General features: G+C 55.6%; 2 protein-coding genes across 2 annotated transcripts; both read left to right on the forward strand.

Annotated features, from left to right (window-relative positions):
* Nucleotides 1-2,124: 2,124 nt before the first annotated feature.
* On the forward strand, nucleotides 2,125-10,337 carry GAL3ST4 (galactose-3-O-sulfotransferase 4). The gene is made up of 3 exons (XM_064400789.1): nucleotides 2,125-2,282; nucleotides 4,814-5,108; nucleotides 7,038-10,337. The coding sequence occupies exons 1-3, from the start codon at nucleotides 2,131-2,133 to the stop codon at nucleotides 7,824-7,826; spliced, it is 1,236 nt and encodes a 411-aa protein (XP_064256859.1). The 5' UTR covers nucleotides 2,125-2,130; the 3' UTR covers nucleotides 7,827-10,337.
* A 165-nt stretch (nucleotides 10,338-10,502) lies between these two features.
* On the forward strand, nucleotides 10,503-24,983 carry TRAPPC14 (trafficking protein particle complex subunit 14). Its single transcript, XM_064400676.1, is given in 12 exon segments — nucleotides 10,503-12,721; nucleotides 12,723-12,923; nucleotides 14,397-14,492; nucleotides 15,382-15,589; nucleotides 15,911-15,997; nucleotides 16,712-16,832; nucleotides 17,688-17,835; nucleotides 18,826-18,908; nucleotides 19,947-20,107; nucleotides 21,917-22,044; nucleotides 23,218-23,399; nucleotides 24,765-24,983. Coding segments are annotated over 12 exon segments (1,860 nt in total). The 5' UTR covers nucleotides 10,503-12,433; the 3' UTR covers nucleotides 24,922-24,983.
* Nucleotides 24,984-25,023: the final 40 nt, after the last annotated feature.

Genomic DNA, 25,023 nt, shown 5'->3' on the forward strand with positions numbered 1-25,023 from the left:
CCAAATCCCGATCCCAAAGCCCGCTCCGCCCGGCGGGGCTGTCCCGATCCCATACCCGATCCCAGACCCCAAATCCCGATCCCAAACCCCGCTCCCCGCCCCGATCCCAAATCCCGATCCCAAATCCCGCTCCGCCCGGCGGGGCCGTCCCGATCCCGATCCCAAATCCCAAATCCCGATCCCCAAATCCCAAACCCCGATCCCAAATCCCAAACCCCGCTCCCCGCCCCGATCCCAAACCCCGCTCCGCCCGGCGGGGCCATCCCGATCCCAAATCCCATTCCCGATCCCATTCCCGATCCCAAATCCCAAACCCCGCTCCGCCCGGCGGGGCCATCCCGATCCCAAATCCCATTCCCGATCCCATTCCCGATCCCAAATCCCAAGTCCCGCTCCGCCCGGCGGGGCCGTCCCGGGGCGGGGCCGGAGACAAAAGGGGAAAAGTTTGCGGGGCAGGGAAGAGAAGGATCGGGAACTCCGCGGAACTTTGGGATCGCCGGGAACGTTTGGGATCGCCGGGAGGGTTTGGGATCGCCGGGAACGTTTGGGATCGCCGGGAGCCCCCCCGGGACCCCCCGGAGCCGATCCCGGGATGTGGCGGAGCTGAGCGAGGCCGCGGTGAGGGAGAACCGGGAATGGGGAAAATGGGGGATTTGGGATCGGGGAAAAAATGGGGGATTTGGGATCGGGGAAAAATGGGGGATTTGGGATCAGGGAAAGGGATTTGGGATCGGGGAAAGGGGTTTGGGATCGGGGAAAAATGGGGGTTTGGGATCGGGGAAAGGGGATTTGGGATCGGGGAAAGGGGTTTGGGATCGGGGAAAGGGGATTTGGGATCGGGGGTAAAGGGATTTGGGATCGGGGAAAGGGGTTTGGGATCGGGGAAAGGGATTTGGGATCGGGGAAAGGGGATTTGGGATCGGGGGTAAAGGGATTTGGGATCGGGGAAGGGGTTGGATCGGGAAAGGGATTTGGGATCGGGGAAAGGGATTTGGATCGGGGAAAGGGATTTGGGATCGGGGGAAGGGATTTGGGATCGGGGAAGGGGATTTGGGATCGGGGGATCGGGGGTAAAGGGATTTGGGATCGGGGAAGGGGATTTGGGATCGGGGGTAAAGGGATTTGGGATCGGGGAAAGGGGATTTGGGATCGGGGGAAGGGATTTGGGATTGGGGAAGGGGATTTGGGATCGGGGGGTAAAGGGATTTGGGATCGGGGAAGGGGATTTGGGATCGGGGGTAAAGGGATTTGGGATCGGGGAAGGGGATTTGGGATCGGGGAAAGGGATTTGGGATCGGGGAAGAGGAGATTTGGGATCGGAGGGATGGCATTTGGGATCGGGGGGGGACCGGGAATGGGGGAAAAAGGGGGTTTGGGATCGTGGGGAAAGGGATTTGGGATCGGGAGGGAACCAGGGATGGGGGGAAAAGGGATTTGGGATCGGGGTAACTGGGAATTGCGGGCAGCGGGAGCGGGATTTGGGATTGGGGTGGAAAACCGGGATTCGGTACTGGGGGGGGGGTTGGGGGAGGCAGCGGGAATTGGGGCGGGGGGGGGGAAAGGGGAAACCAGGAATGGGGGAAAAACCGGGAATGGGATTTGGGGATCCAGGGCTGGGACTGGGGACAGGGACTGGGACTGGGGACAGGGACTGGGATTTGGGGACACTGGGACTGGGATTTGGGGATCCAGGGACTGGGATTTGGGGACACTGGGACTGGGATTTGAGGTCCCAAATTGGAATTTGGGGACACAGGGGCTGGGATTTTGGAACACTGCGACTGGGATTTGGGGACATTGGGACTGGGATTTGGGGACAGGGACTGGGATTTGGGGATCCAGGACTGGGATTTGGGGACATTGGGACTGGGATTTGTAGTCCCAAATTGGTATCTGGGGATCCAGGACTGGGATTTGGGGACACTGGTGCTGAATTTGGGGTCCAGGACTGGGGTTTGATGACATTGGCACTGGGATTTGGGGTCCCAAACTGGGTTTTGGGGACACAGGGACTGGGATGTGGGGTCCCAGACTGGGGTTTGGGCACACCGGGGCTCGTCCCGGTCCCCGTGCCCGGTTTTGGGGTGACCCCCCCGTGTCCCCCCCGTCCCCAGTGTCCCCCTCCCCAGGATGAAGCCCCCCCCCGGCTGCCGCCGCCTGTCCCCGCTCGGGGCCGCGCTGGGCGTCTGCGTCACGCTGGGCTTCACCCTGGCGCTCCTGGGGGGGCCCTGCGCCGCAGGTGAGACCCAAACCCACAGGGACACCCCAAATCCTCCAGGGGGGCCCCAAATCCTCCAGGGGGGCCCCTCCGCCGCAGCTGAGACCCCAAAACCCCGGGAGGGGGACCCCAAAACCCGCGGGGGAGACCCCAAATCCCCGGAAGGGGGACCCCAAATCCTGCAGGGGACCCCAAATCCCGGGGAGACCCCAAATCCCGCAGGGGGGACCCAAAATCTTGCAGGGGGGACCCAAAACCCCCGGCGGGGACCCCAAACCCTGCAGGGATACCCCAAAACCCGAGGAGACCCCAAATCCAAGGGTGAGACCCCAAATCCCCCGGAGGGGACCCCAAAATTCCAGGGGAGACCCCAAATCCCATGGGCGAGGGACCCAAATCCAAGGGGAACCCCAAAACCCGCGGGGGACCCTGAAATTCCGGGGGAAACCTCAAAATTCCTGGGGAAATCGCGAAATTCCAGGGGAAATCCCAAAATTCCTGGGGAAACCCCAATTTCCCAGTGAAACAACCCCAAAATTCTTGGGGGAAACCCCAAAATTCTGGAGGGAATCCCGAAATTCCCAGGGGAAATCCCGAAATTCTGGGGGAAACCCAAAGATTCTGGGAAAATCCATGAGGCGATCCCGAAATTCCTGGGGAAGTCTCAGGGGGAAACCCCAAAATTCTGGGGAAATCCCAGAATTCCCAGGGAAAAACCCCAAAATTCCTGGGGAATTCCCAAAATTCCCAGGGAAAACCCCAAAATTCCTGGGAAAATCCCAGAATTCCGGGGGAAATCCTGAAATTCCTGAGGAAATCCGAAATTCCAGGGGAATCTCTGGGGAAATCCCAAAATTCCAGGGGAATGTCCCAAAATTTCCTGGGACAATCCCAACATTCCGGGGGAAATCCCAGGGGAAATCCCAAAATTTCCGTGAAAATCCCAAAATTCGGCCGGCCCTGCTCCCACAAGGATTTGGAGGGGAAATGTTGGGATTTTGGGGGGAAATATTGGGATTTAGGGACGAATGTCGCGATATCCGTGTGCGATGTCGAGGTTGGGATGTGAAACACCAAAATTTAGAGAGAAAATCCCGAGATTTTGGGGACAAATCCTGAGATTTTGGGGACAAATCCGGAGATTTTGGGGCTAAATCTGGAGATTTTGGGGACAAATCCGGAGATTTTGGGGCTAAATCTGGAGATTTTGGGGACAAATCCTGAGATTTTGGGTACAAATATCAGATTTAGAGGGGATATATCAGGATTTTGGGGGGAAATATCGGGATTTAGGGATGAATATCGCGATATTCGCGTGCGATATCGAGGTTGGGATGTGAAATACCAGAATTTAGAGGGGAAATCCCGGGATTTTGGGGCTAAATATCGCGATTTAAGTGGGATTTTGGGGCTAAATGTCGCTATTTCAATGGGATTTTTGATGATTTTGGGGCTAAATATCGCGATTTAAGTGTTTTTTGGGGCTAAATATTGCGATTTCAAGGGGATTTTGGGGCTAAATATCGCAATTTAAGTGGGATTTTGATGATTTTGGGGCTAAATATCGCAATTTCAGCAGAATTTTTGATTATTTTGGGGCTAAAAATCACTATTTAAGTGGGTTTTTTTGGGCAAAATATTGCGATCTCAGTAAGATTTTTGATGATTTTGGGGCTAAATATTGCGATTTAAGTGGGATTTTGGGGCTAAATGTCGCAATTGCAACGGGATTTTTGATGATTTTGGGGCTAAATATCGCGATTTCAGCGGGATTTTTGATGATTTTGGGGCTAAATATCGCAATTGCAATGGGATTTTTTGTGATTTTGGGGCAAAATATCGCGATTTCAGCCAGATTTTGGATGATTTTGGGGCTGAATATCGCGATTTCAGCGGATTTTGGGGCTAAATATCGTGATTTCAAGGGGATTTTTTATGATTTTTGGGGCTAAATATCGCGATTTCAGCGGGATTTTTTATTATTTTTGGGGCTAAATATCGCGATTTCAGCGGGATTTTTGATGATTTTGGGGCTGAATATCGTGATTTCAGCGGGATTTCTGATGATTTTGGGGCTGAATATCGTGATTTCAGGCCTAGATATCGCTATTTCAGCGGGATTTTGGGGCTGAATATTGCGATTTCAGCGGGATTTCTGATGATTTTGGGGCTAAATATGGCGATTTCAGCGGGATTTTGGGGCTAAATATCGCGATTTCAGCGGGATTTTGGGGCTGAATATCGTGATTTCAGCGGGATTTCTGATGATTTTGGGGCTGAATATCGTGATTTCAGGCCTAGATATCGCTATTTCAGCGGGATTTTGGGGCTGAATATTGCGATTTCAGCGGGATTTCTGATGATTTTGGGGCTGAATATCGCGATTTCAGCGGGATTTTGGGGCTAAATATGGCGATTTCAGCGGGATTTTGGGGCTAAATATCGCAATTTCAGCGGGATTTTTGATGATTTTGGGGCTAAATATCGCGATTTCAGGGCTAAATATCACGATTTAAACCGGATTTTGGGGCTAAATATCGCGATTTCAGGGGTAGATATCGCGATTTCAGCGGGATTTTGGGGCTGAATATGGCGATCTCAGCGGGATTTCGGTTTCCGATGTCGCGACCCGGCCCGCAGGGCGGCCCCGCTGGCGCCGTGCCGGCCGCGCTCGCACGTGGTGTTCCTGAAGACGCACAAGACGGGCGGCAGCAGCGTGCTGAACCTCCTGTCGCGATACGGCGAGTCGCGACGGCTGCGCTTCGCCCTCCCCCACCGCTACCAGTTCGGCTACCCCGCCCCCTTCCGCGCCGAGCGCGTGCGCGGCTTCCGCCCCGGGGGGAGGAAATTCGACATCATCTGCCACCACATGCGCTTCAACCTCAGCGAGGTGGGGTTTGGGGGGAAAACGCGGGATTTTGGGAAAAATCTGGGAGTTTTGGGGAAAAAATCTGATTTTTTGGGGGATTTTTTTTGAATTTTTGGGGGTTTCTTAGAGACGTTTAGGGGGGGAAAGGGGATTTTCAGAAGGATTTGGGGTGAGGAAAATGGAAATTTGTAGATAAAATGGGAATTTGGGAGGAAAAATCCGAATTTTGGGAAAAAATCTGAATTTTTGGGGGGATTTTTTTTGGGGTTTTTTGGGTTTTTTTTTTAGGGAGGTTTAGGGGGGAAAAAGGGATTTTTGGAAGGATTTGGGGTTGCAAAATTGGAAATTTGGGGATAAAATGGGAAATTTGGGGGAAAAAAGGGTGTTTTGGGAAAAGTGAATTTTTTTGGGTGTTTTTGGATTTTTGGGGGGTTTTTTAGGGGGGTTTAGGGTTTTTTTTTGGGGGGAAAAAGGGGATTTTTGGAGGGGTTGGGGTGGGAAAAATGGAAATTTGGGGGAAAAAATGGGAATTTTGGGTGAAAAAATGGGGATTTTGGGAAAAAATAGGATTTTTGGGAAAAAAGGGAATTTTTTAAATTTTTTTTTTAGGATTTTTAGGGGTGAAAAGGGATTTTTGGAGGGGTTTGGGGTGGGAAAAATTGAAATTTGGGGAAAGAAATGGGAATTTTTGGGAAAAAGAGGGGATTTTTGGGAAGTCTCGGGGAGGATTTTTGGGGATTTTGGGGGGTTTGGGGTCGGCGGTGGCCGAGTCGTCCTTCTCGTATTTCTGCGTGGTGCCTCCGGCCAAAAATCACCCCAAAAATCACCTGAAAATTCAGAAATATTCTCAGAAAAAATCCCCGAAATTGTTGTTAATGCTGCTCAATAATCACAATAAAAATCCTTAGAAATTCACTAAAAATCAGCTAAAAATCACCAAAAAAATCACTAAAAACCACCAAAAATTCCCAAAAATCAGGAAAAAATGGGAAAAAAGTCCCCAAAATTGTCACTAAAACTGCTTAAAAATCCCTTCTAAAATCTTTAAAAACCATTAAAAATCAGCAAAAAATCACTAAAAATTCCTAAAAATCACCCAAAAAAACCCAAAAAATTCTCAAAAAATCCCAAAAATTCTCCCTAAAACTGCTCAAAAATCCCTTCTAAAATCCTTAAAAACCCACTAAAAATCAGTCAAAAAATCGGAAAAAAATCCCTAAAAATCACCAAAAATTCAGGAAAAAATGGGAAAAAAAGCCAAAAAAATTCCCAAAAAATTCCCAAAAAATTCTGGAGTCCCAAATCCCCCCGCAGGTGCAGCGGGTGATGCCCAACGACTCGTTCTACTTCTCCATCGTGCGGGACCCGGGCGCGGTGGCCGAGTCGTCCTTCTCGTATTTCCGCGCGGCGGCTCCGGCCTTCCGGAACTCTCCGTCGCTCTCGGCCTTCCTGGCCTCGCCCTCGCGCTTCTTCTGGCCCTTCAAAGTCCCAAAAATCACCCCAAAAATCACCCGAAAATTCAGAAAAATTATCAAAATAAATCTCCAAAATTCTCACTAAAGCTGCTCAATAATCACCCAAAAAATCCTTAAAAATTCACTAAAAATGAGCCAAAAATAACCAAAAAAATCCTAAAAATCAGGAGAAAATGGGAAAAAAATCTGCAAAAATTCTGCCTAAAACTTCTCAAAAATCCTCTCTAAAATCCTTAAAAACCCTCTAAAAATCAGCCAAAAAATCACCAAAAAATCCCAAAAATTCCCAAAAAATTCTCCCTAAAACTGCTCAAAAATCCCCTCTAAAATCCTTAAAAACCCACTAAAAATCAGCCAAAAAATCACCAAAAAATCACCAAAAATTCAGAAAAAAATGGGAAAAAAATCCAAAAAATCAGAAAAAAATTCCCAAAAAATCCCCCAAAAAATCTGGAAACTCCCAAACGTGTTCCAGGTGCAGCGGGTGATGCCCAACGACTCGTTCTACTTCTCCATCGTGCGGGACCCGGGCGCGGTGGCCGAGTCGTCCTTCTCGTATTTCCGCGCGGCGGCCCCGGCCTTCCGGAACTCTCCGTCGCTCTCGGCCTTCCTGGCCTCGCCCTTTCGCTTCTTCCGCCCGGGCCAGCGCGGCAACCACTACGCCCGCAACCTGCAGTGGTTCGACTTCGGCCTCCCGGAGCCGGCGGATCCGGGTGAGATCCCGGGAATTCTGTCCGAGCTGGAGCGCGTTTTCCCGCTGGTGCTGCTGGCCGAGCGCTTCGACGAGTCGCTGGTGCTGCTGCGGCACCGCCTGTGCTGGCCGCCCGACGCCGTGGACGCCTTCCCGCACAACGCCCGCGGCTCGGCGCCGCGGGTCTCGGCGGAGCAGCTGCGGCGCCTGCGGGCCTGGAACGCGCTGGACTGGGCCCTGTACTCGCACTTCAACCGCTCCTTCTGGCGCCAGGCCGAGGCCTTCGGGCTGCCGCGGCTGCGGCGCGAGGCGGCCGAGCTGCGGCGGCGCCGGCGGGCGCTGGCCGGGCGCTGCCTGCGCGGCGGGGGCCCCGTGCCCGCCGCCGCCATCGCCGAGCGCGGCCTGCGGCCCTTCCAGCCGCCCGGCGCCGCCGCCATCCTGGGCTTCGCGCTGCGCCCGGGGCTGCGCGGCGCCGAGCGCGAGCGCTGCCGGCGCCTGGCGCTGCCCGAGCTGCCCTACAAGGAGCGCCTCGAGCGCCTGCAGTTCGGCGCCAGAAACGGCACTGACGGGTGAAATGCCGGAATTTTCCGTGGAAAAAACGCAAAAATCCTGGTGAAATTCCCTTGGGAATTGGCGATTTTGGGGCTGGAATCGTCCCCCGTGCCTCAGTTTCCCATTGGCTAAAAGCTCAAAAAATTCCAGGAATTTGGGGAATTTTCCCGTGGATTTGTTCCATTTTTCCCCAGAATTCTAAGAATTTGGGGAATTTTCCCATGGATTCAATCCTTTTTCCCCCAAAAATTTGGGATTGGAGCCCCAGAATTTAGCGATTTTTCTTGTGCCTCAGTTTCCCAAAAAATTTGGAGTAGGGCCCTCGAAAACCCCAAGAACTTTGGGAATTTCCCCCAAAACCCCAATAATTTTCACCAAAATCCCAGGGATTTCCCCCAAAACCAGCCCCAAGCCCAGGAATTTGGGGCTCCCCAGCCCCAGCGCGAGCGCTGCCGGCGCCTGGCGCTGCCCGAGCTGCCCTACAAGGAGCGCCTCGAGCGCCTGCAGTTCGGCGCCAGAAACAGCACTGACGGGTGAAATTCCCCAATTTTCCGTGGAAAAAATGCAAAAATCCCGGGGAAATTCCCTTGGGAATTGGCGATTTTGGGGCTGGAATCGGCCCCCGTGCCTCAGTTCCCCATTGGCCAAAATCCCCCAAATTTGGGGAATTTTCCTGTGGATTTGTTCCATTTTTCCCCAAAATTTCAGGAATTTGGTGAATTTTCCCATCAATTCAATCATTTTTTTCCCCCAAAAATTTGAGATCGGAACCCCAAAAGTTCCAGGAATTTGGGAAATTTTCCTATGAGTTCAATCCTTTTTCCCCCAAAATTTCCAGGAATTTTGGCGACTTTTCCCATGGATTCAATCCTTTTTTCCCCAAAAAATTTGGGATTGAGGCCCCGGAACTTTGAGATTTTTCTTGTGCCTCAGTTCCCCAAAAAATTGGAATAGGGCCCTCAAAAATCCCAAGAATTTTGGGGAATATCCCCCAAAAATCTCAGAAATCCCAGGAATTTCCCCTGAAATCCCAGGAATTTCCCCCGAAATCCCAGGAATTTCTCCAAAATCCCAGGGATTTCCCCCAAAACCAGCCCCAAGCCCAGGAATTTGGGGCTCCCCAGCCCCAGCGCGAGCGCTGCCGGCGCCTGGCGCTGCCCGAGCTGCCCTGCAAGGAGCGCCTCGAGCGCCTCCCGTTCGGGGCCAGAAACGGCACTGACGGGTGAAATTACGGAATTTTCCGTGGAATTTCCCATGGAATTTTCCTTCCCTGGGCGTCCATTTCCCAGAAAAACGCAAAAATCCCGGTGAAATTCCCCTGGGAATTGGCGATTTTGGGGCTGGAATCGGCCCCCGTGCCTCAGTTTCCCATTGGCTAAAAGCTCCAAAATTTTGGGAATTTTTCTATGAATTCAATCGATTTTTGTCAAAATTCCAGGAATTTGCGGAGTTTTGCTATGGATTCAATCCTTTTTTCCCCAAAAATTTGGGATTGGAGCCCCAAAAGTTCCAGGAATTTGGGCAATTTTCCCATGGATTCAATCCTTGTTTCCCCAAAAATTTGGGATTGGAGCCCCAAAAGTTCCAGGAATTTGGGCAATTTTCCCATGGATTCAATCATTTTTCCCCAAAAAAATTGGGATAGGAGCCTCAAAATTCCAGGAATTTGGGGACTTTTCCCATGGATTCAGTCCTTTTTTCCCAAAAAATTTGGGACATGAACCCCAAAATTTCCAGAAATTCGGGCAATTTTCTATGGATTCAATCCTTTCCCCCCCAAAATTCCCAGGAATTTGGGAAAATTTCCAATGGATTCAATCCTTTTCCCCCAAAAGTTCAGGGATTTTGGGGATTTTCCTGTGGAATAGTTTCCCAAAAAAATCGGGGTAGGACCCTCAAAAATCCAAAGAATTTTGGGAATTTCCCCTGAAAATTTTGGGAATTTTCCCCAAAAATCGGCGCAGAACCCCAAAAGGTCCCAGGAATTTTGGGGAATTTTGGGAATTTTCATGCCTCAATCGACCTCCCAAAAATTGGGATAGAACCCCCCAAAATTCCAGGAATTTTGGGAATTTTCCTGTGGAACCACTCCGTGCCTCAGTTTACCTCCGAAAGGTACAAAAAAATCCCCCAAAATTCCAGGAATTTGGGGATTTTCTCATCGGGAATCCTCCCGTGCCTCAGTTTCCCCCTCGGATCACGGTACCACCCCCAGAATTCCAGGAATTTTGGGAATTTTTAACGCACCCGCTCCGTGCCTCAGTTTCCCTGCAGAAGGTACAAAAAAATTTTGGGAATTTGAGGAATTTTTTCTCTCTGGAACCACTCCGTGCCTCAGTTTCCCCTCCCCCGGGACAGGTACGACCCCTCCCCCTATTTTTTTTCCTTAAATCCCGGCGGGAATTTGGGAATTTTAAAAAAATTTTGGGAATTCTCGCTGTGGAGCCGCCGCCTGCTTCGCTTTACTTTGTACATACAACAATAAACGCGCTCTGATTGGCTGTGCTGCCTGTCAATCATTGCTGCGACACATCCTATTGATTCATTTTGCTGTCAATCAAAGGCGGGCTAAAGCTCTGCCGAAACCTGATTGGTCCACACGAGATGAGGGGCGGGGCGCCGACGCGCTCGGCACTCGGCAGAACACCTTGCATCCACACGCTCGTCGCTCTGCCTCGCTCCCTGCGCATGCGCATTCGCCAGGCCGCACCCGGAAGCGCTGACCGGGCCCGGACCGGAGCCGGGACCCCCCGGGATCCCCCCGGTAACCCCGGACCGGAGCCGGGACCCCCCCCCAGGACCCCCCTATGACTGCGGGACCCTCCCGGTAACCCCGCACCGGAGCCGGGACCCCCTCCCAGCATCCCCCCGGTAACCCCGGGACCCCCCCCAGGGCCCCCCCGGTAACCCCGGCCCAGGCCCGGGACCCCCCCGGTAACCGAGGATTCCCCCCGGACCCCCCGTTATCCTCCCGCGACTCCCGGGGTTCTGCCGGGTTTAAATCCCTTGATCCCCCCCCAAAATTCCCGAAAAATCCCCAAAATCCGCGGGATTTTCTCTCGTTCTTCCCCCCGGGAGTGCCTCAAAATCCCCGGAATTTTCTCGGGATTTAACCCCAAAATTCCCCCAAAATTCCCGAAAATTCCCGGATTTTTTTCTGGGATTTAACCCCAAAATTCCCCCGATATTCATCCAAAATTCCCCAAAATTCCCGGAATTTTTTCTGGGATTTAACCCCAAAATTCCCCCAATATTCATCCCAAAATCCCGGAATTTTATCGGGATTTAATCCCAAAATTCCCCCAATATTCCCTGGATTTAACCCCCAAAATTCCCGGAATTTTCTCGGGATTTAACCCCACTATTCATCCAAAATTCCCGAAAATTCCCGGATTTTTTTTCTGGGATTTGACTCCAAAATTCCTCAATATTCCCTGGATTTAACCCTCAAAATTCCCAGAAATTTCTGGGATTTAACCCCAAAATTCCCCCAATATTTCTCCAAAATTCCCAGAATTTTTCTGGGATTTCACTCCCATTATCCCCCCAAAATTCCCAAAAATTCCCGAATTTCTCCCGGGATTTTACATCCCCAATCCCGTCGATATTCCCAGAATTCCATTGGGATTTAATCCCCCAAAATTCCCAGAATCCCTCTGGATTTAATCCCCCCAAAATTCCCGAAATTTCCTCAGGATTTAAGGCCCAAAATTCCTGGGATTGAGTCCCTCCAAAATTCCCAAAAATTCCTGAAATTCTGCTGCATTTTTCCCTCCTATTTTCCCTGATATTTTCCCCATTCTTTCCCATTTTTTCCCTCCTATTTCCCCCATTTTCCCTCTTATTTTCCCTCATACTTTCCCCAACTTTTCCCCATTCTTTCCCATTTTTCCCTCTTATTTTCCCTGATATTTTCCCTGATATTTTCCCCATTCTTTCCCTCCTATTCCCCCCATTTTCCCTCCTAGTTTCCCTGATTTTTTCCCCAATTTTTTTCCCATTCTTTTCCATTTTTTCCCTCCTATTTTCCCAAATACTTTCCCCATTCTTTCCCATTTTTTCCCTCCTATTTCCCCCATTTTCCCTCCTATTTTCCCTGATTTTTCCCCCATTTTTCCCCTTCCATTTCCCCCATTTTCCCTCCTATTTCTCTAATATTTTCCCCATTCTTTCCCATTTTTTCCCTCCTATTTTCCCCATTTTCCCTCCTATTTTCCCCATTATTTCCCTCCTATTTTCCCTCCTAGTTTACCCATTTTCCCCCCCAATTTTCCCCCATTCTTTCCCATTTTTTCCCTCCTATTTTCCCCATTTTCCCTCCTATTTTCCCTGATACTTTCCCCAACTTTTCCCCATTCATTCCCATTTTTCCCTCCTAGTTTTCCCATTTTCCCCTTCTATTTCCCCCATTATTTCCCCCATTTTCCCTCCTATTTTCCCTGATATTTTCCCCATTTTTTCTCCATTCTTTCCCATTTTTTCCCTCCTATTTTCCCCATTTCCCTCCTATTTTCCCTGATATTTTCCATAATTTTCCCCCATTCTTTCCCCCCATTTTCCCCTCCTAGTTCCCCCATTATTCCCCCATTATTCCCCCCATTATCCCCCCATTATTCCCCCGTTCCCCCATGGAGTCGCAGTGCGATTACTCCATGTACTTCCCGGCCGTTCCCTTCCCTCCGCGGGAGTTCCTGGCGGGGGAATCCTCGGGTTACCGCGCGCTGCCGCGCCGCAACCACCTGTACCTGGGCGAGACCGTGCGCTTCCTGCTGGTGCTGCGCAAGAACCCCGGGAATGCCGACAGGAACCCCGACAGAAACCCCGACAGAATTCCCGACAGAACTCCCGCCAACCCTGAGAGAAGCCCCGCCCACTCCTCCCGAAGCCACGCCCAGCCGGGCGCCAATTTCCCGGGAAAAAACGCCGTGGGCCCAGCTGGCCTCGTCGCTGTCGGCGCTGGCCACCGTCACCTGCGGGGACAGCCGGGCCCGCGACGACGACGAGGAGACGCCCGGGGATCCCGGCAACGGCGGCGCCGAGGATTCCCGGGAGCTGTTCCGGGAGTGCCGCGCGCTGCTCACGCACTCCCGGGGCCCTCCCGGCGGCGCCGGCGCGGGGGTGAGCGCCGGAACCTTCCGGAGCGTCGGGGTGGTTGTGGGAGGGAGGAGTTCTGGTTTGCCCGGATTTTTCCCCGTTTTTCTTTGGGTTTTCCCCGTTAATCCTTGGGTTTTGCCATTCTTTTCTTGGGTTTTCCCATTTTCCCCATTTTTTTCTCATTATTCCTTGGGTTTTCCCATTTTTCCTTGGCATTTCCCATTCATTCCTTGGGTTTTCCCAATTTTCATTGGGTTTTTCCCATTTTGTGTTGGGTTTTTCCCATTATTCCTAGGTTTTCCTATTATTCCTTGGGTTTTCCCATTATTCCTTAGGTTTTCCCAATTTTTGTTGGGTTTTCCCATTATTCCTCGGGTTTTCCCATTTTTCCTTGGGTTCTTCCATTTTTCCTTGAGTTTTCCAATTCTTTTCTTGGGTTTTCTCATTTTTCCCTATTTTTTCCTTGATTTTTCCCATTTTTCCTTGGGTTTTCCCATTTTTCTTGGGTTTTCTCAGTTTTCCTTGGGTTTTTCCATTTTTCCTTGGGTTTTCCCATTTTTCCTTGGGTTTTTTCAATTTTTCCTTGGGTTTTTCCATTTTTCCTTGGGTTTTCCCATTTGAACTTGGGTTTTTTCAATTTCTCCTTGGGTTTTCCCATTTTTCCTTGGGTTTTTTCAATTTCTCCTTGGGTTTTTCCATTTTTCCTTGGGTTTTCCCATTTTTCTTGGGTTTAATCAGTTTTCCTTGGGTTTTTCCATTTTTCTTGGGTTTTCCCATTCTTTTCTTGGATTTTTCCATTTTCCCCCATTTTTTACTGATTTTTCCCATTTTTCCTTGGGTTTTCCCATTTTTCCTTGGGTTTTTCCATTTTTCCTTGAGTTTTCCAATTCTTTTCTTGGGTTTTCTCATTTTTCCCTATTTTTTCCTTGATTTTTCCCATTTTTCCTTGGGTTTTCCCATTTTTTTTGCGTTTTCTCAGTTTTCCTTGGGTTTTTCCATTTTTCCTTGGGTTTTCCCATTTTTCCTTGGGTTTTTCCATTTTTCCTTGGGTTTTCCAATTATTCCTTGGCATTTCCCATTCTTTTCTTGGGTTTTCCCAACTTTCATTGGGTTTTTCCCATTTTGTGTTGGGTTTTTCCCGTTATTCCTTGGGTTTTCCTGTTATTCCTTGGCTTTTCCCAATTTTTGTTGGGTTTTCCCATTTTTCCTCAGGTTTTCCTATTATTCCTCGGGTTTTCCCATTATTCCTTCATTTTCCTATTGTTCCTTGGGGTTTTCTCCTTTTTCCTTAGGTTTTCCTGGGTTTTTCCCAGTTTTTCCCATTTTCTTGGGTTTTCCCATTTTTCTTGGGTTTTTCCCATTTTTCCTTGAATTTTCCCATTTTTCCTTGGGTTTTCCCTTTTTTTTGGATTTTCCCATTTTTCCCACTGATTTTTTCCCCATTTTCCCCATTTTTCCCCATTTTTCCCAATTTTCCCGTTTTTTCCCCCATTCCAGCTCCCCGTGGACGACCCCATCATCTCCCAGGACGAGGTCATTTTCCCTCTCACCGTGGCCCTGGACCGGCTCCCGCCCGGCACCGCCAAGGCCAAGGTGGGGACACTGGGGACACCTTGGGGACATTTGGGGACACCTTGGGGACACCTGGGGACACTTTGGGACACCTTGGGGACACTTTGGGACACCTTGGGGACATTTGGGAACACTTTGGGGACATTTGGGGACACCTGGGGACACTTGGGGCACTTGGGGACACTCTGGGGACATTTGGGGATTTGGGAACACTTTGGGGACACTTTGGGGACACTTTGGGGACACCCTGGGCATATTGGGAATGGGATGGGGAGGGACCTTGAGGACACTGGGGACACCTTGGTGACATTGGAGTGACTTGGGGACATTGGGGACACTTGGGGACATTGGGAATGGGATGGGGAGGGAGGTTGGGGACACCTTGGGGACACCTTGGGGACATTGGGGACACTTTGGGGACATTGGGAATGGGATGGGGAGGGACCCTGGGGACACTCTGGGGACACTGAAGGCTCTGGGGACATTGGAGACACCTCGGGGACATTTGAGACACCTTGGGGACACTTTGGGGACACCCAGGGGACACTGGGAATGGGAGGGGCCTTGGGGACATTCTGGGGACACCTTGGGGATATTGGGGACACTTTGGGGACATTGGGGCAGGGAGGGGACACCTTGGGGACACCTTGGGGACACTTTGGGGACATTGGGGACATTGGGTTGGGAGGGGACAGCGCGGTGACCCCAGGGACACCTTGGGGACATTGGGGACATTGGGGTGGGGAGGGGACACCTTGGGGACATTGGGGACACCTTGGGGACATTGGGGCAGGGAGGGGACACCTTGGGGACATTGGGGACACCTTGGGGACATTGGGGCAGGGAGGGGACAGCTCGGCGACCCCGGGGACCCCTCGGTGACGCCGTGGTGTCCCCTTGGTGTCCCCAGATCGTGGTGACCGTGTGGCAGCGGGACACGGAGCCGCCGGAGCTGCAGGAGGGGACAGGGCCAGGGTCAGGCCAGGTGACAGGGACAGGGACAGGGACAGGGACAGGGACAGGGACAGGGACAGGGCCAGGGGGGTACCTGAGGCTGCTCCAGGGCCGCGCCCCCGGCCAGGTGTTCCGCCAGCAGCACGGGGCCTTCAAGGCACAAGGTGAGGTCCCCAAGTGTCCCCAAAGTGTCACCTCCCCTTCTTCAGTGTCCCCAAGTGTCCCCTGGGTGTCCCCTCCCCAATGGTGCCACCCCCAAGTGTCCCCTCAGTGCCACCCCAGCTGTCCCCAGGCCACCCCAAACCCCTCAGGGACCCCCAAGGATTGTCCCCAGCCCCAACTTGGGGACACTTCTGGTGCCACCAAGGCAGGACAAGGTCCCTTGGCCCAGCCTGGTGTCCCTGGATTGTTGTCCCCTGGTGTCCCTCGATTGTTGTCCCCTGGTGTCCCCCGGTGTCCCCAAGTGTCCCCCGGTGTCCCCACAGTGTCCACGCTGCTGACGGTGCTGCCACCCCCCCGCGTGCGCTGCCGCCAGGTGACCGTGTCCGGCAAGTACCTGACCGTGCTCAAAGGTGACAGCTGGGGACATTGGGGACAGCTGGGGACACCGGGGGGGGTGGGGACACCGGGGGGGCTTGGGGACACCGGGGGGGCTTGGGGACAGCTGGGGGGTTGGGGACATTGGGGAGGGTTGGGGACATTGGGGCGGTTGGGGACATTTGGGGGGGAATTGGGGACATCGGGGGGGCTTGGGGACATTTGGGGGGGTTGGGGATAAAGGGGGGGACAGGATGGGGGGGGAAGGGAGGAGGGTCACCCCCAATGTCCCCAATGTCCCCAATGATGTCCCCAATGTCCCCAATGTCCCCAATGATGTCCCCAATGTCCCCAGTGCTGAACGGCTCGTCCCAGGAGGAGCTGTCCCTGTGGGACGTGCAGGTGTCCCCAAATGTCCCCAATGATGTCCCCAATGATGTCCCCAATGTCCCCAGTGCTCAATGGCAGCTCCCAGGAGGAGCTGTCCCTGTGGGACGTGCAGGTGTCCCCAATGTCCCCAATGTCCCCAATGTCCCCAATGTCCCCAGTGCTCAATGGCAGCTCGCAGGAGGAGCTGTCCCTGTGGGACGTGCAGGTGTCCCCAATGTCCCCAATGTCCCCAATGTCCCCAATGTCCCCAGTGCTGAACGGCTCGTCCCAGGAGGAGCTGTCCCTGTGGGACGTGCAGGTGTCCCCAATGTCCCCAATGATGTCCCCAATGATGTCCCCAATGTCCCCAATGTCCCCAGTGCTGAACGGCTCGTCCCAGGAGGAGCTGTCCCTGTGGGACGTGCAGGTGCTGCCCAATTTCAACGCCAGTTACCTGCCCGTGATGCCCGACGGCTCCGTGCTGCTCGTGGACGACGTCTGGTGAGCCTGGGGACACTTGGGGACACCTTGGGGACACTGGGGGGAGACCTGGGGACAATGTGGGACCATGTGGGTACACTTTGGGGACACCTGGGGGGACACTTGGGGCACCTGGGGACACTGTGGGGGCATCTGGGAGCACCTGGGGACACCTTGGGGACAGCTGCGGGACAAGGTGGGGACGCCTGGGGACAACGTGAGAACATGTGGGTACACTTTGGGGACACCTTGGGGACACTTGGGGCACCTGGGGACAATGTGGGGACACCTGGGGACACCCCGAGACACCTGGGGGACAGCTGGGGACACTGGGGACATCTGGGGGTGACCTGGGACGGCTGGGGACAGCATGGGGAGACCTTGGGGACAATGTGGGGACCTTGGGGACGCCATGGGAACCTTGGGGACAATGTGGGGACCTTGGGGACAATGTGGGGACCTTGGGGACGCCATGAGGACCTTGGGGACAATGTGGGGACCTTGGGGACAATGTGGGGACCTTGAGGACACCGTGAGGACCCTGGTGACAGTGTGGGGCCCTTGGGGACAATGTGGGGACCTTGGGGACAATGTGGGGACCCTGGGAATGGAAGGAGAACTTGGGGACAGTGAGGGGACCTTGGGGACAATGTGGGGACCATGGGGACACCATGAGGACCTTGGGGACAATGTGGGGACCCTGGGGACAATGTGGGAGACTTTGGAGACGGGAGGGGACCTTGGGGACAGTGAGGGGACCTCAGGAACGGGAGAGAACCTTGGGGACAACGTGGGGACACCATGAGGACCTTGGGGATGTGACCTGTCCCCTGAGCGTGCCCGCTGTCCCCTGAGCGTCCCCGCTGTCCCCCGCAGCCACCACTCCGGGGAGGTCCCCGTGGGGGCGTTCTGCCGCGTCCCCGGGTGCCACTCGGGGTGGCCGTGTCCCCTGAGCGCCCTGGAGGAGCAGAACTTCCTGTTCCAGCTGCAGGCGCCCGAGCGGCCGCCCTGCGACACCAAGGAGGTGAGGGACACCTGGGGACACCATGGTGGCCTTGGGGACACCAGGGGACAGCCAGCCAGGGCCACCAGGCTCAGCCAAGTGGCTTTGTCCCACCTTGGTGGCACCAAAAGTGTCCCCAAGTTGAGTTTGGGGACAGTTCTTGGGGGTATCTGGGGGGTTTGGGACACTTGGGGTGGCCTTGGGGACACCACGGTGGCCTTGGGGACACCTGGGGACAACGATCGAGGCCACCAGGCTCGGCCAAGGGGCTTTGCCCCACCTTGGTGGCACCAGAAGTGTCCCCAAGTTTGGGTTGGGGACAGTTCTTGAGGGTATCTGGGGGGTTGAGGACACCACGGTGGCCTTGGGGACACCATGGTGGCCTTGGGGACACCTGGGGACAGCCAGCCCGGGCCACCAGGCTGGGCCAAGTGGCTTTGTCCCACCTTGGTGGCACCAAAAGTGTCCCCAAGTCAGGGTTGGGGACACTGGGAGGGCCTTGGGGACACCTGGGTGGCCTTGGGGACTTCCAGCCTGGGCCAAGGGGACTTGTCCCGCCTTGGTGGCACCAGAAGTGTCCCCAAGTCAGGGTTGGGGACAGTTCTTGGGGGTATCTGGGGGGTTGGGGACCCCACAGTGGCCTTGGGGACACGTGGGGACAACAATCGAGGGCCACCAGGCTCAGCCAAGGGGACTTGTCCCGCCTTGGTGGCACCAGAAGTGTCCCCAAGTCAGGGTTGGGGACAATCCCTGTTGGTATTTGGGGGTTGGGGACACCTGGGGACACTTGGGGTGGCCTTGGGGACACTTGGGGTGGCCTTGGGGACAACAATCAAGAGCCACCCACCCCATCCAAGCCCCCCGAGATGCCACCAACCCCCCTTGGCCGTGCTGTCCCCAGGCTTGGTGACAATCCCCGTTGTCCCCGGTGGCCCTGGGCACGCCGGGGACACGGCGGCCAGCGCGGTGACAGCGCGGTGACAGCGCGGTGACAGCGGTGTCCCCAAGCAGGGCCTGGAGGTGCCGCTGGTGGCCGTGGTCCGGTGGTCGACGCCGAAGCTGCCGTTCACCAACAGCATCGTCACCCACTACCGGTGAGTGTCACCCGCCGTCCCCTCGGTGTCACCTCGGTGTCCCCAGGGCCGCCAGAGACTCCTGTGGTGCCACCACCTCGGTGTCACCTCATTGTCACCTCATTGTCCCCGTGTCCTTCCATCCTTAGAGCGTTTTTTGGTTCTTTTTTGGACTTTCCAACAATGCCACCTCGATGTCCCCAAGATGTCCCCAAGCCCCCCAGACCCTCCTGGTGGCCCCTCCATGTGCCACCACCTCCTGTCCCATCACTGTCCCCTCATGGTCCCAGTGCCACCACGTCCCCAAAGCTCTCTGGGTCTTCTCTGGGGCTGTCACTGTGATGCCACCTCGGTGTCCCCTGATGTCCCCATGATGTCCCCAAGCTCTCCAGACCCTCCTGGCTGCCCCTCCATGTGCCACCACCTCCTGTCCCCTCATTGTCCCCTCATGGTCCCAGTGCCACCATGTCCCCAGAGCTCTCTGGGGCTGTCCCCATGATGCCACCTTGATGTCCCCAATGTCCTCATGATGTCCCCAAGCCCCCCAGACCCTCCTTGGTGCCCAGAGCCACCTCTGGATGTGCCACCACCTCATGGTCCCAGTGCCACCACATCCCCAGATCTTCTCTGTGGTTGTCCCTGTGATGCCACCTCAATGTCCCCATGATGTCCCCAGTGTCCCCATGATGTCCCCAAGCCCCCCAGACCCTCCTGGTGGCCCCTCCATGTGCCACCACCTCCTGTCCCCTCATTGTCCCCTCATGGTCCCAGTGCCACCACATCCCCAGAGCTCTCTGGATCTTCTCTGGGGCTGTTCCCGTGATGCCACCTCGATGTCCCCAATGTCCCCATGATGTCCCCATGATGTCCCCAGTGTCCCCATGATGTCCCCAAGCCCCCCAGACCCTCCTGGCTGCCCCTCCATGTGCCACCACCTCCTGTCCCCTCATGGTCCCAGTGCCACCACATCCCCAGAGCTCTCTGGGGCTGTCCCCGTGATGCCACCCCGGTGTCCCCATGATGTCCCCAATGTCCCCGATGTCCCCGCTGTCCCCTCAGGCTGCCGAGCATCCGGCTGGAGCGGCCGCGCTTCGTCATGACGGCCACCTGCGAGTCGCCCGTGGTGGCCCTGCAGCGCTTCACTGTCACCTACACCCTGCTCAACGACCTGCAGGACTTCCTGGCCGTCAGGCTGGTCTGGACGCCCGAGGCCACCGCCGGTGGGGACACTGGGGACACTTGGGGACATCGGGGGGATTGGGGATGTTGGGGGAATTGGGGACATGGGGGACACTGGGGACACTTGGGGACATCGGGGACACTGGGGACATTGGGGGGATTGGGGACATTGGGGACACTTGGGGACATCGGGGACATCGGGGTTGTTGAGGACACTGGGGGGACTGGGGGGATTTGGGACATTGGGGATGTTGGGGACATTGGGGGGATTGGGGACATTTGGGGACATTGGGGGATTGGGGACATTTGGGGACCTGCAGGACTTCCTGGCCGTCAGGCTGGTCTGGATGACCGAGGCCACCGCCGGTGGGGACACTGGGGACATTGGGGACACATGGGGACATTGGGGACATTGGGGACATTGGGGGAATTGGGGACATTGGGGACCTGCAGGACTTCCTGGCCGTCAGGCTGGTCTGGACGCCCGAGGCCACCGCCGGTGGGGACACTGGGGACACTTGGGGACATCGGGGGGATTGGGGATGTTGGGGGAATTGGGGACATTGGGGACACTGGGGACACTTGGGGACATCGGGGACACTGGGGACATTGGGGGGATTGGGGACATTGGGGACACTTGGGGACATCGGGGGGATTGGGGATGTTGGGGGAATTGGGGACATTGGGGACACTGGGGACACTTGGGGACATCGGGGACACTGGGGACATTGGGGGATTGGGGACATTGGGGACACTGGGGATGTTGGGGACATTTGGGGACCTGCAGGACTTCCTGGCCGTCAGGCTGGTCTGGATGACCGAGGCCACCGCCGGTGGGGACACGTGGGGACATTGGGGACATCGGGGGGATTGGGGACATTTCAGACATTGGGGACATCGGGGGGATTGGGGACATTTCAGACATTGGGGACATCGGGGGGATTGGGGACATCGGGGACATTGGGGGGATTGGGGACATCAAGGACATTGGGGACCTGCAGGACTTCCTGGCCATGAGACTCATCTGGACACCTGAGGCCACCGCCGGTGGGGACACCTGGGGACATTGGGGTCACTGGGGACATTGGGGGGATTGGGGTCACTGGGGACAAGGAGAGGACCCCAACTGGCAACACTCCAAAATTTCCAAAAAATCCCCCAAAATTCCTGCAAATCCCAGAACTCAAAACCCCAAAAAACACTCCCAAAAAATCTCAAAAAACCCCAAAAATGATCTAAAAAATCCCAAAAACATCCCAAAAATTCCAGAAACTTCCCAAAAATTCCCAAAAATCCGCGGAGTGCCCGGAACGTTCTGGACTTGCAGGGAAGGCCTGTGGCTCGCTGGACTCCGTGGTGTGCCACACCCCCATCAATCCCATAAACCCCAAATTCCCAAATTATCCCTAAAAATTCCCCAAAATTCCCATAAATCCCACAAACCCAAACTTCCAAAAAATTCCCACAAAAATCCCCAAAAATTCCTGCAAATCCCAGAAGCCCAAACCCCCAAAAATGCTCCCAAAACATCTTGGAAAATGCAAAAAACTCTAAAAAAAACCCTAAAAAATTCCCCAAAAAAATCTCAAAAATTCCCCAAAAAATTCCCCAAAAAAATCCCCAAAAATTCCAGGAAAATTCCTACAAATCCCAGAACCCAAAACCCAAAACCATCCCCAAAAACAAATCTCAAGATATCCCAAAAAATGCTCTAAAAAATCCTCAAAAATCCCAAAAAAAACCCCAAAAAAATCCCAAAACTTCCCCAAAAATTCCCCCAAAAAATCCCAAAAACTCCTAAAAAATCCCCAAAAATTCTCAAAAGTCCCCGGAACGTTCTGGACTTGCAGGGAAGTCGCGGGGCTCGCTGGACTCCGTGGTGTGCCACACGCCGCTCACCAACCTGGGCTACTCCCGCAAGGGCAGCGCCCGCACCTTCCGCGTGGCCTTCCAGGCGCTGCGGGCCGGCCTCTTCGAGGTCAGTGCCACCTGTGCCACCTGTGCCACCCTCGGTGTCACCTCTGTCACCCCAGTGCCACCAGTGCCACCCCTGTCCCCGTTATTGCCAGCATTATCCCATTCCCAGTGCTCCCCGTATCCCCAGTATCCCCAGTATCCCTGTTCCAGGCGCTGCGGGCCGGCCTCTTCGAGGTCAGTGCCACCCCGGTGCCACCCTCAGTGTCACCTGTGCCACCCTCAGTGTCACCTCTGTCACCCCAGGGCCACCAGTGCTGTCCCAGTGCCTCCCAGTGCCCCTCAAACCCCATCCCAGTAACTCCCAGTGCCCCTCACACCCCATCCCAGTAACTCCCAGTGCCCCTCACACCCCATCCCAGTAACTCCCAGTGCCCCTCACACCCCATCCCAGTAACTCCCAGTGCCCCTCACACCCATCCCAGTAACTCCCAGTGCCCCTCACACCCCATCCAGTGCCTCCCAGTGCCCCAAAACCCCATCCCAGTAACTCCCAGTGCCCCCAAATCCCCTCCCAGCGCCCCGAATCCCCCCCAGCGCTCCCTTCCACTCCATCCCAGTGCCTCCCAGTGCTCCCAGTGACCCGCAGTGCCCCCCAGTACCCCTCAAACCCATCCCAGTAACTCCCAGTGCCCCAAAACCCCATCCCAGTAACTCCCAGTGCCCTCCCAGTGCCCCCAAATCCCGTACCAGTGTCCCCAAATCCCCTCCCAGTGCCTCGAATCCGCCGCAGTACTCCCTCCCAGTGCCCTCCCAGTGCCTCCCAGTGCCCCCCAGTGCCCCTCACACCCCTCCCAGTGCTCCCAGTGACCCCAGTGCGCCGCAGCTGTCGCAGCACATGAAGCTGAAGCTGCAGTTCACGGCCAGCGTGAGCAGCGCCCCGGCCGAGGCGCGCCCCGTGTCCCGCCGCAGCAGCCCCAGCTCCTCCCAGTGCCCCCCAGTGCCCCGCAAACCCCATCCCAGTAACTCCCAGTACCCCTCAAACCCATCCCAGTAACTCCCAGTGCCCCAAAACCCCATCCCAGTAACTCCCAGTGCCCTCCCAGTGCCCCCAAATCCCCTCCCAGCGCCCCGAATCCCCCCCAGCGCTCCCTTCCACTCCCTCCCAGTGCCCCCAGTGCCCCTCACACCCATCCCAGTCCCTCCCAGTGCTCCCAGTGACCCCAGTGCGCCGCAGCTGTCGCAGCACATGAAGCTGAAGCTGCAGTTCACGGCCAGCGTGAGCAGCGCCCCGGCCGAGGCGCGCCCCGTGTCCCGCAGGAGCAGCCCCAGCTCCCCGGCCGTGCGCGAGCTCGTGGCCGGCCTGGGCCGCTCCCAGTCCTTCTCCCACCAGCAGCCCGCCCGCAGCCACCTCATGAGGTACTGGGAGCACTGGGAGGGGACTGGGAGTGATTGGGAGGGACTCGGGTGGGGTTTGGGGGCACTGGGAGGGATTGGGTTTGGGTTTAGGGGCTGGGAGGGGACTGGGAGGAGGATTTGGGGGTACTGAAAGGGACTGGGACAAACTGGGATGAGGATTTGGGGGGACTGGGAGGCACTGGGGGGGACTGGGAGGGACTGGGATTGGGTTTGGGGGCACTGGGAGGGACTGGGAGGGATTAGGAGGGAGTGGGATGAGGATTTGGGGCACTGGGAGGGATTGGGGGGAGGGACTGGGGATTGGGTTTGGGGGCACTGGGAGGGATTGGGAGGGACTGGGAGGGACTGGGATGAGGATTTGGGGGTACTGGGGGGCACTGGGATTGGGTTTGGGGGTACTGGGAGGGGCTGGGAGCAACTGGGAGGGGACTGGGAGGGACTGGGAGGGACTGGGAGTTACTGGGATGAGGATTTGGGGATACTGGGAGGGACTGGGATAAGATTTTGGGGCACTGGGAGTTACTGGGATGGGGTTTGGGGGCACTGGGGGGACTGGGATGAGGATTTGTGGTTACTGGGAGGGACTGGGATGTGACAAGGACAGTGGGGGTGACACGGGGAGGTGCCACCGCCGCCTTGGGTGACACAGGTGACACTGTAGGTGACACAAACACACTGTAGGTGATCCGGGAAGTGACACAGGTGACACATGGGTGACACAGGTGACACTGCTGTCCCCAGGTCTGGCAGCGTGATGGAGCGCAGGGCCATCATCCCAGGGTGACACAGGGGGTGACACGGGGACACTGTGGGTGACACAGGGACACTGTGGGTCACACAGGTGACACAGGTGACATTGTCCCCAGGTCTGGCAGTGTGATGGAGCGCAGGGCCATCACGCCCCCCGTGGGCTCCCCCGTGGGCCGCCCCCTGTACCTGGGGTGACACTGGGTGACACAGGGACACTGTGGGTGTTACAGGGACACTGTGGGTCACACAGAGGTGACACAGGTGACACAGGTGACATTGTCCCCAGGTCTGGCAGCGTGATGGAGCGCAGGGCCATCACGCCCCCCGTGGGCTGCCCCCTGTACCTGGGGTGACACTGGGTGACACTGGGACACTGTGGGTGTTACAGGGACACTGTGGGTCACACAGGTGACACAGAGGTGACAGAGGTGACATTGTCCCCAGGTCTGGCAGCGTGATGGAGCGCAGGGCCATCACCCCCCCCGTGGGCTCCCCCGTGGGCCGCCCCCTGTACCTGGGGTGACACTGGGTGACACGGGGTGACACAGGGACACTGTGGGTGTTACAGGTGACACACAGAGGTGACACGGCTGTCCCCAATGTCACTGTCCCCAGGTCTGGCAGCGTGATGGAGCGCAGGGCCATCACGCCCCCCGTGGGCTCCCCCGTGGGCCGCCCCCTGTACCTGCCCGCGGGTGACAAGGCCGTGCTGGCCCTGGACAAGATCGCCAAGAGGGAGTGCAAGGTGCTCGTGGTGCCACCCGTCAAGTGACAGCGGGGACAGCGGGGGGACAGCGGGGGACAGCGGGGGACAACGGGGGGACATCGAGGGGACACTGTGGGGACAGCATGGGGGCAGCATGGGGACATCGAG

This window comes from Passer domesticus, chromosome 29, assembly GCF_036417665.1.
Source record: "Passer domesticus isolate bPasDom1 chromosome 29, bPasDom1.hap1, whole genome shotgun sequence".
Taxonomy (NCBI): domain Eukaryota; kingdom Metazoa; phylum Chordata; class Aves; order Passeriformes; family Passeridae; genus Passer; species Passer domesticus.

Bases quoted from the DNA above. Each gene is read 5' to 3' on its own strand.
- GAL3ST4 (XM_064400789.1), top strand. From the start codon at position 2,131: ATGAAGCCCCCCCCCGGCTGCCGCCGCCTGTCCCCGCTCGGGGCCGCG. The intron at 2,283-4,813 runs GCCCCAAATCCT...CTGAATATGGCG, and splicing joins ACCCCAAATCCTCCAGGGGG to ATCTCAGCGGGATTTCGGTT. The intron at 5,109-7,037 runs GTGGGGTTTGGG...AACGTGTTCCAG, and splicing joins TGCGCTTCAACCTCAGCGAG to GTGCAGCGGGTGATGCCCAA.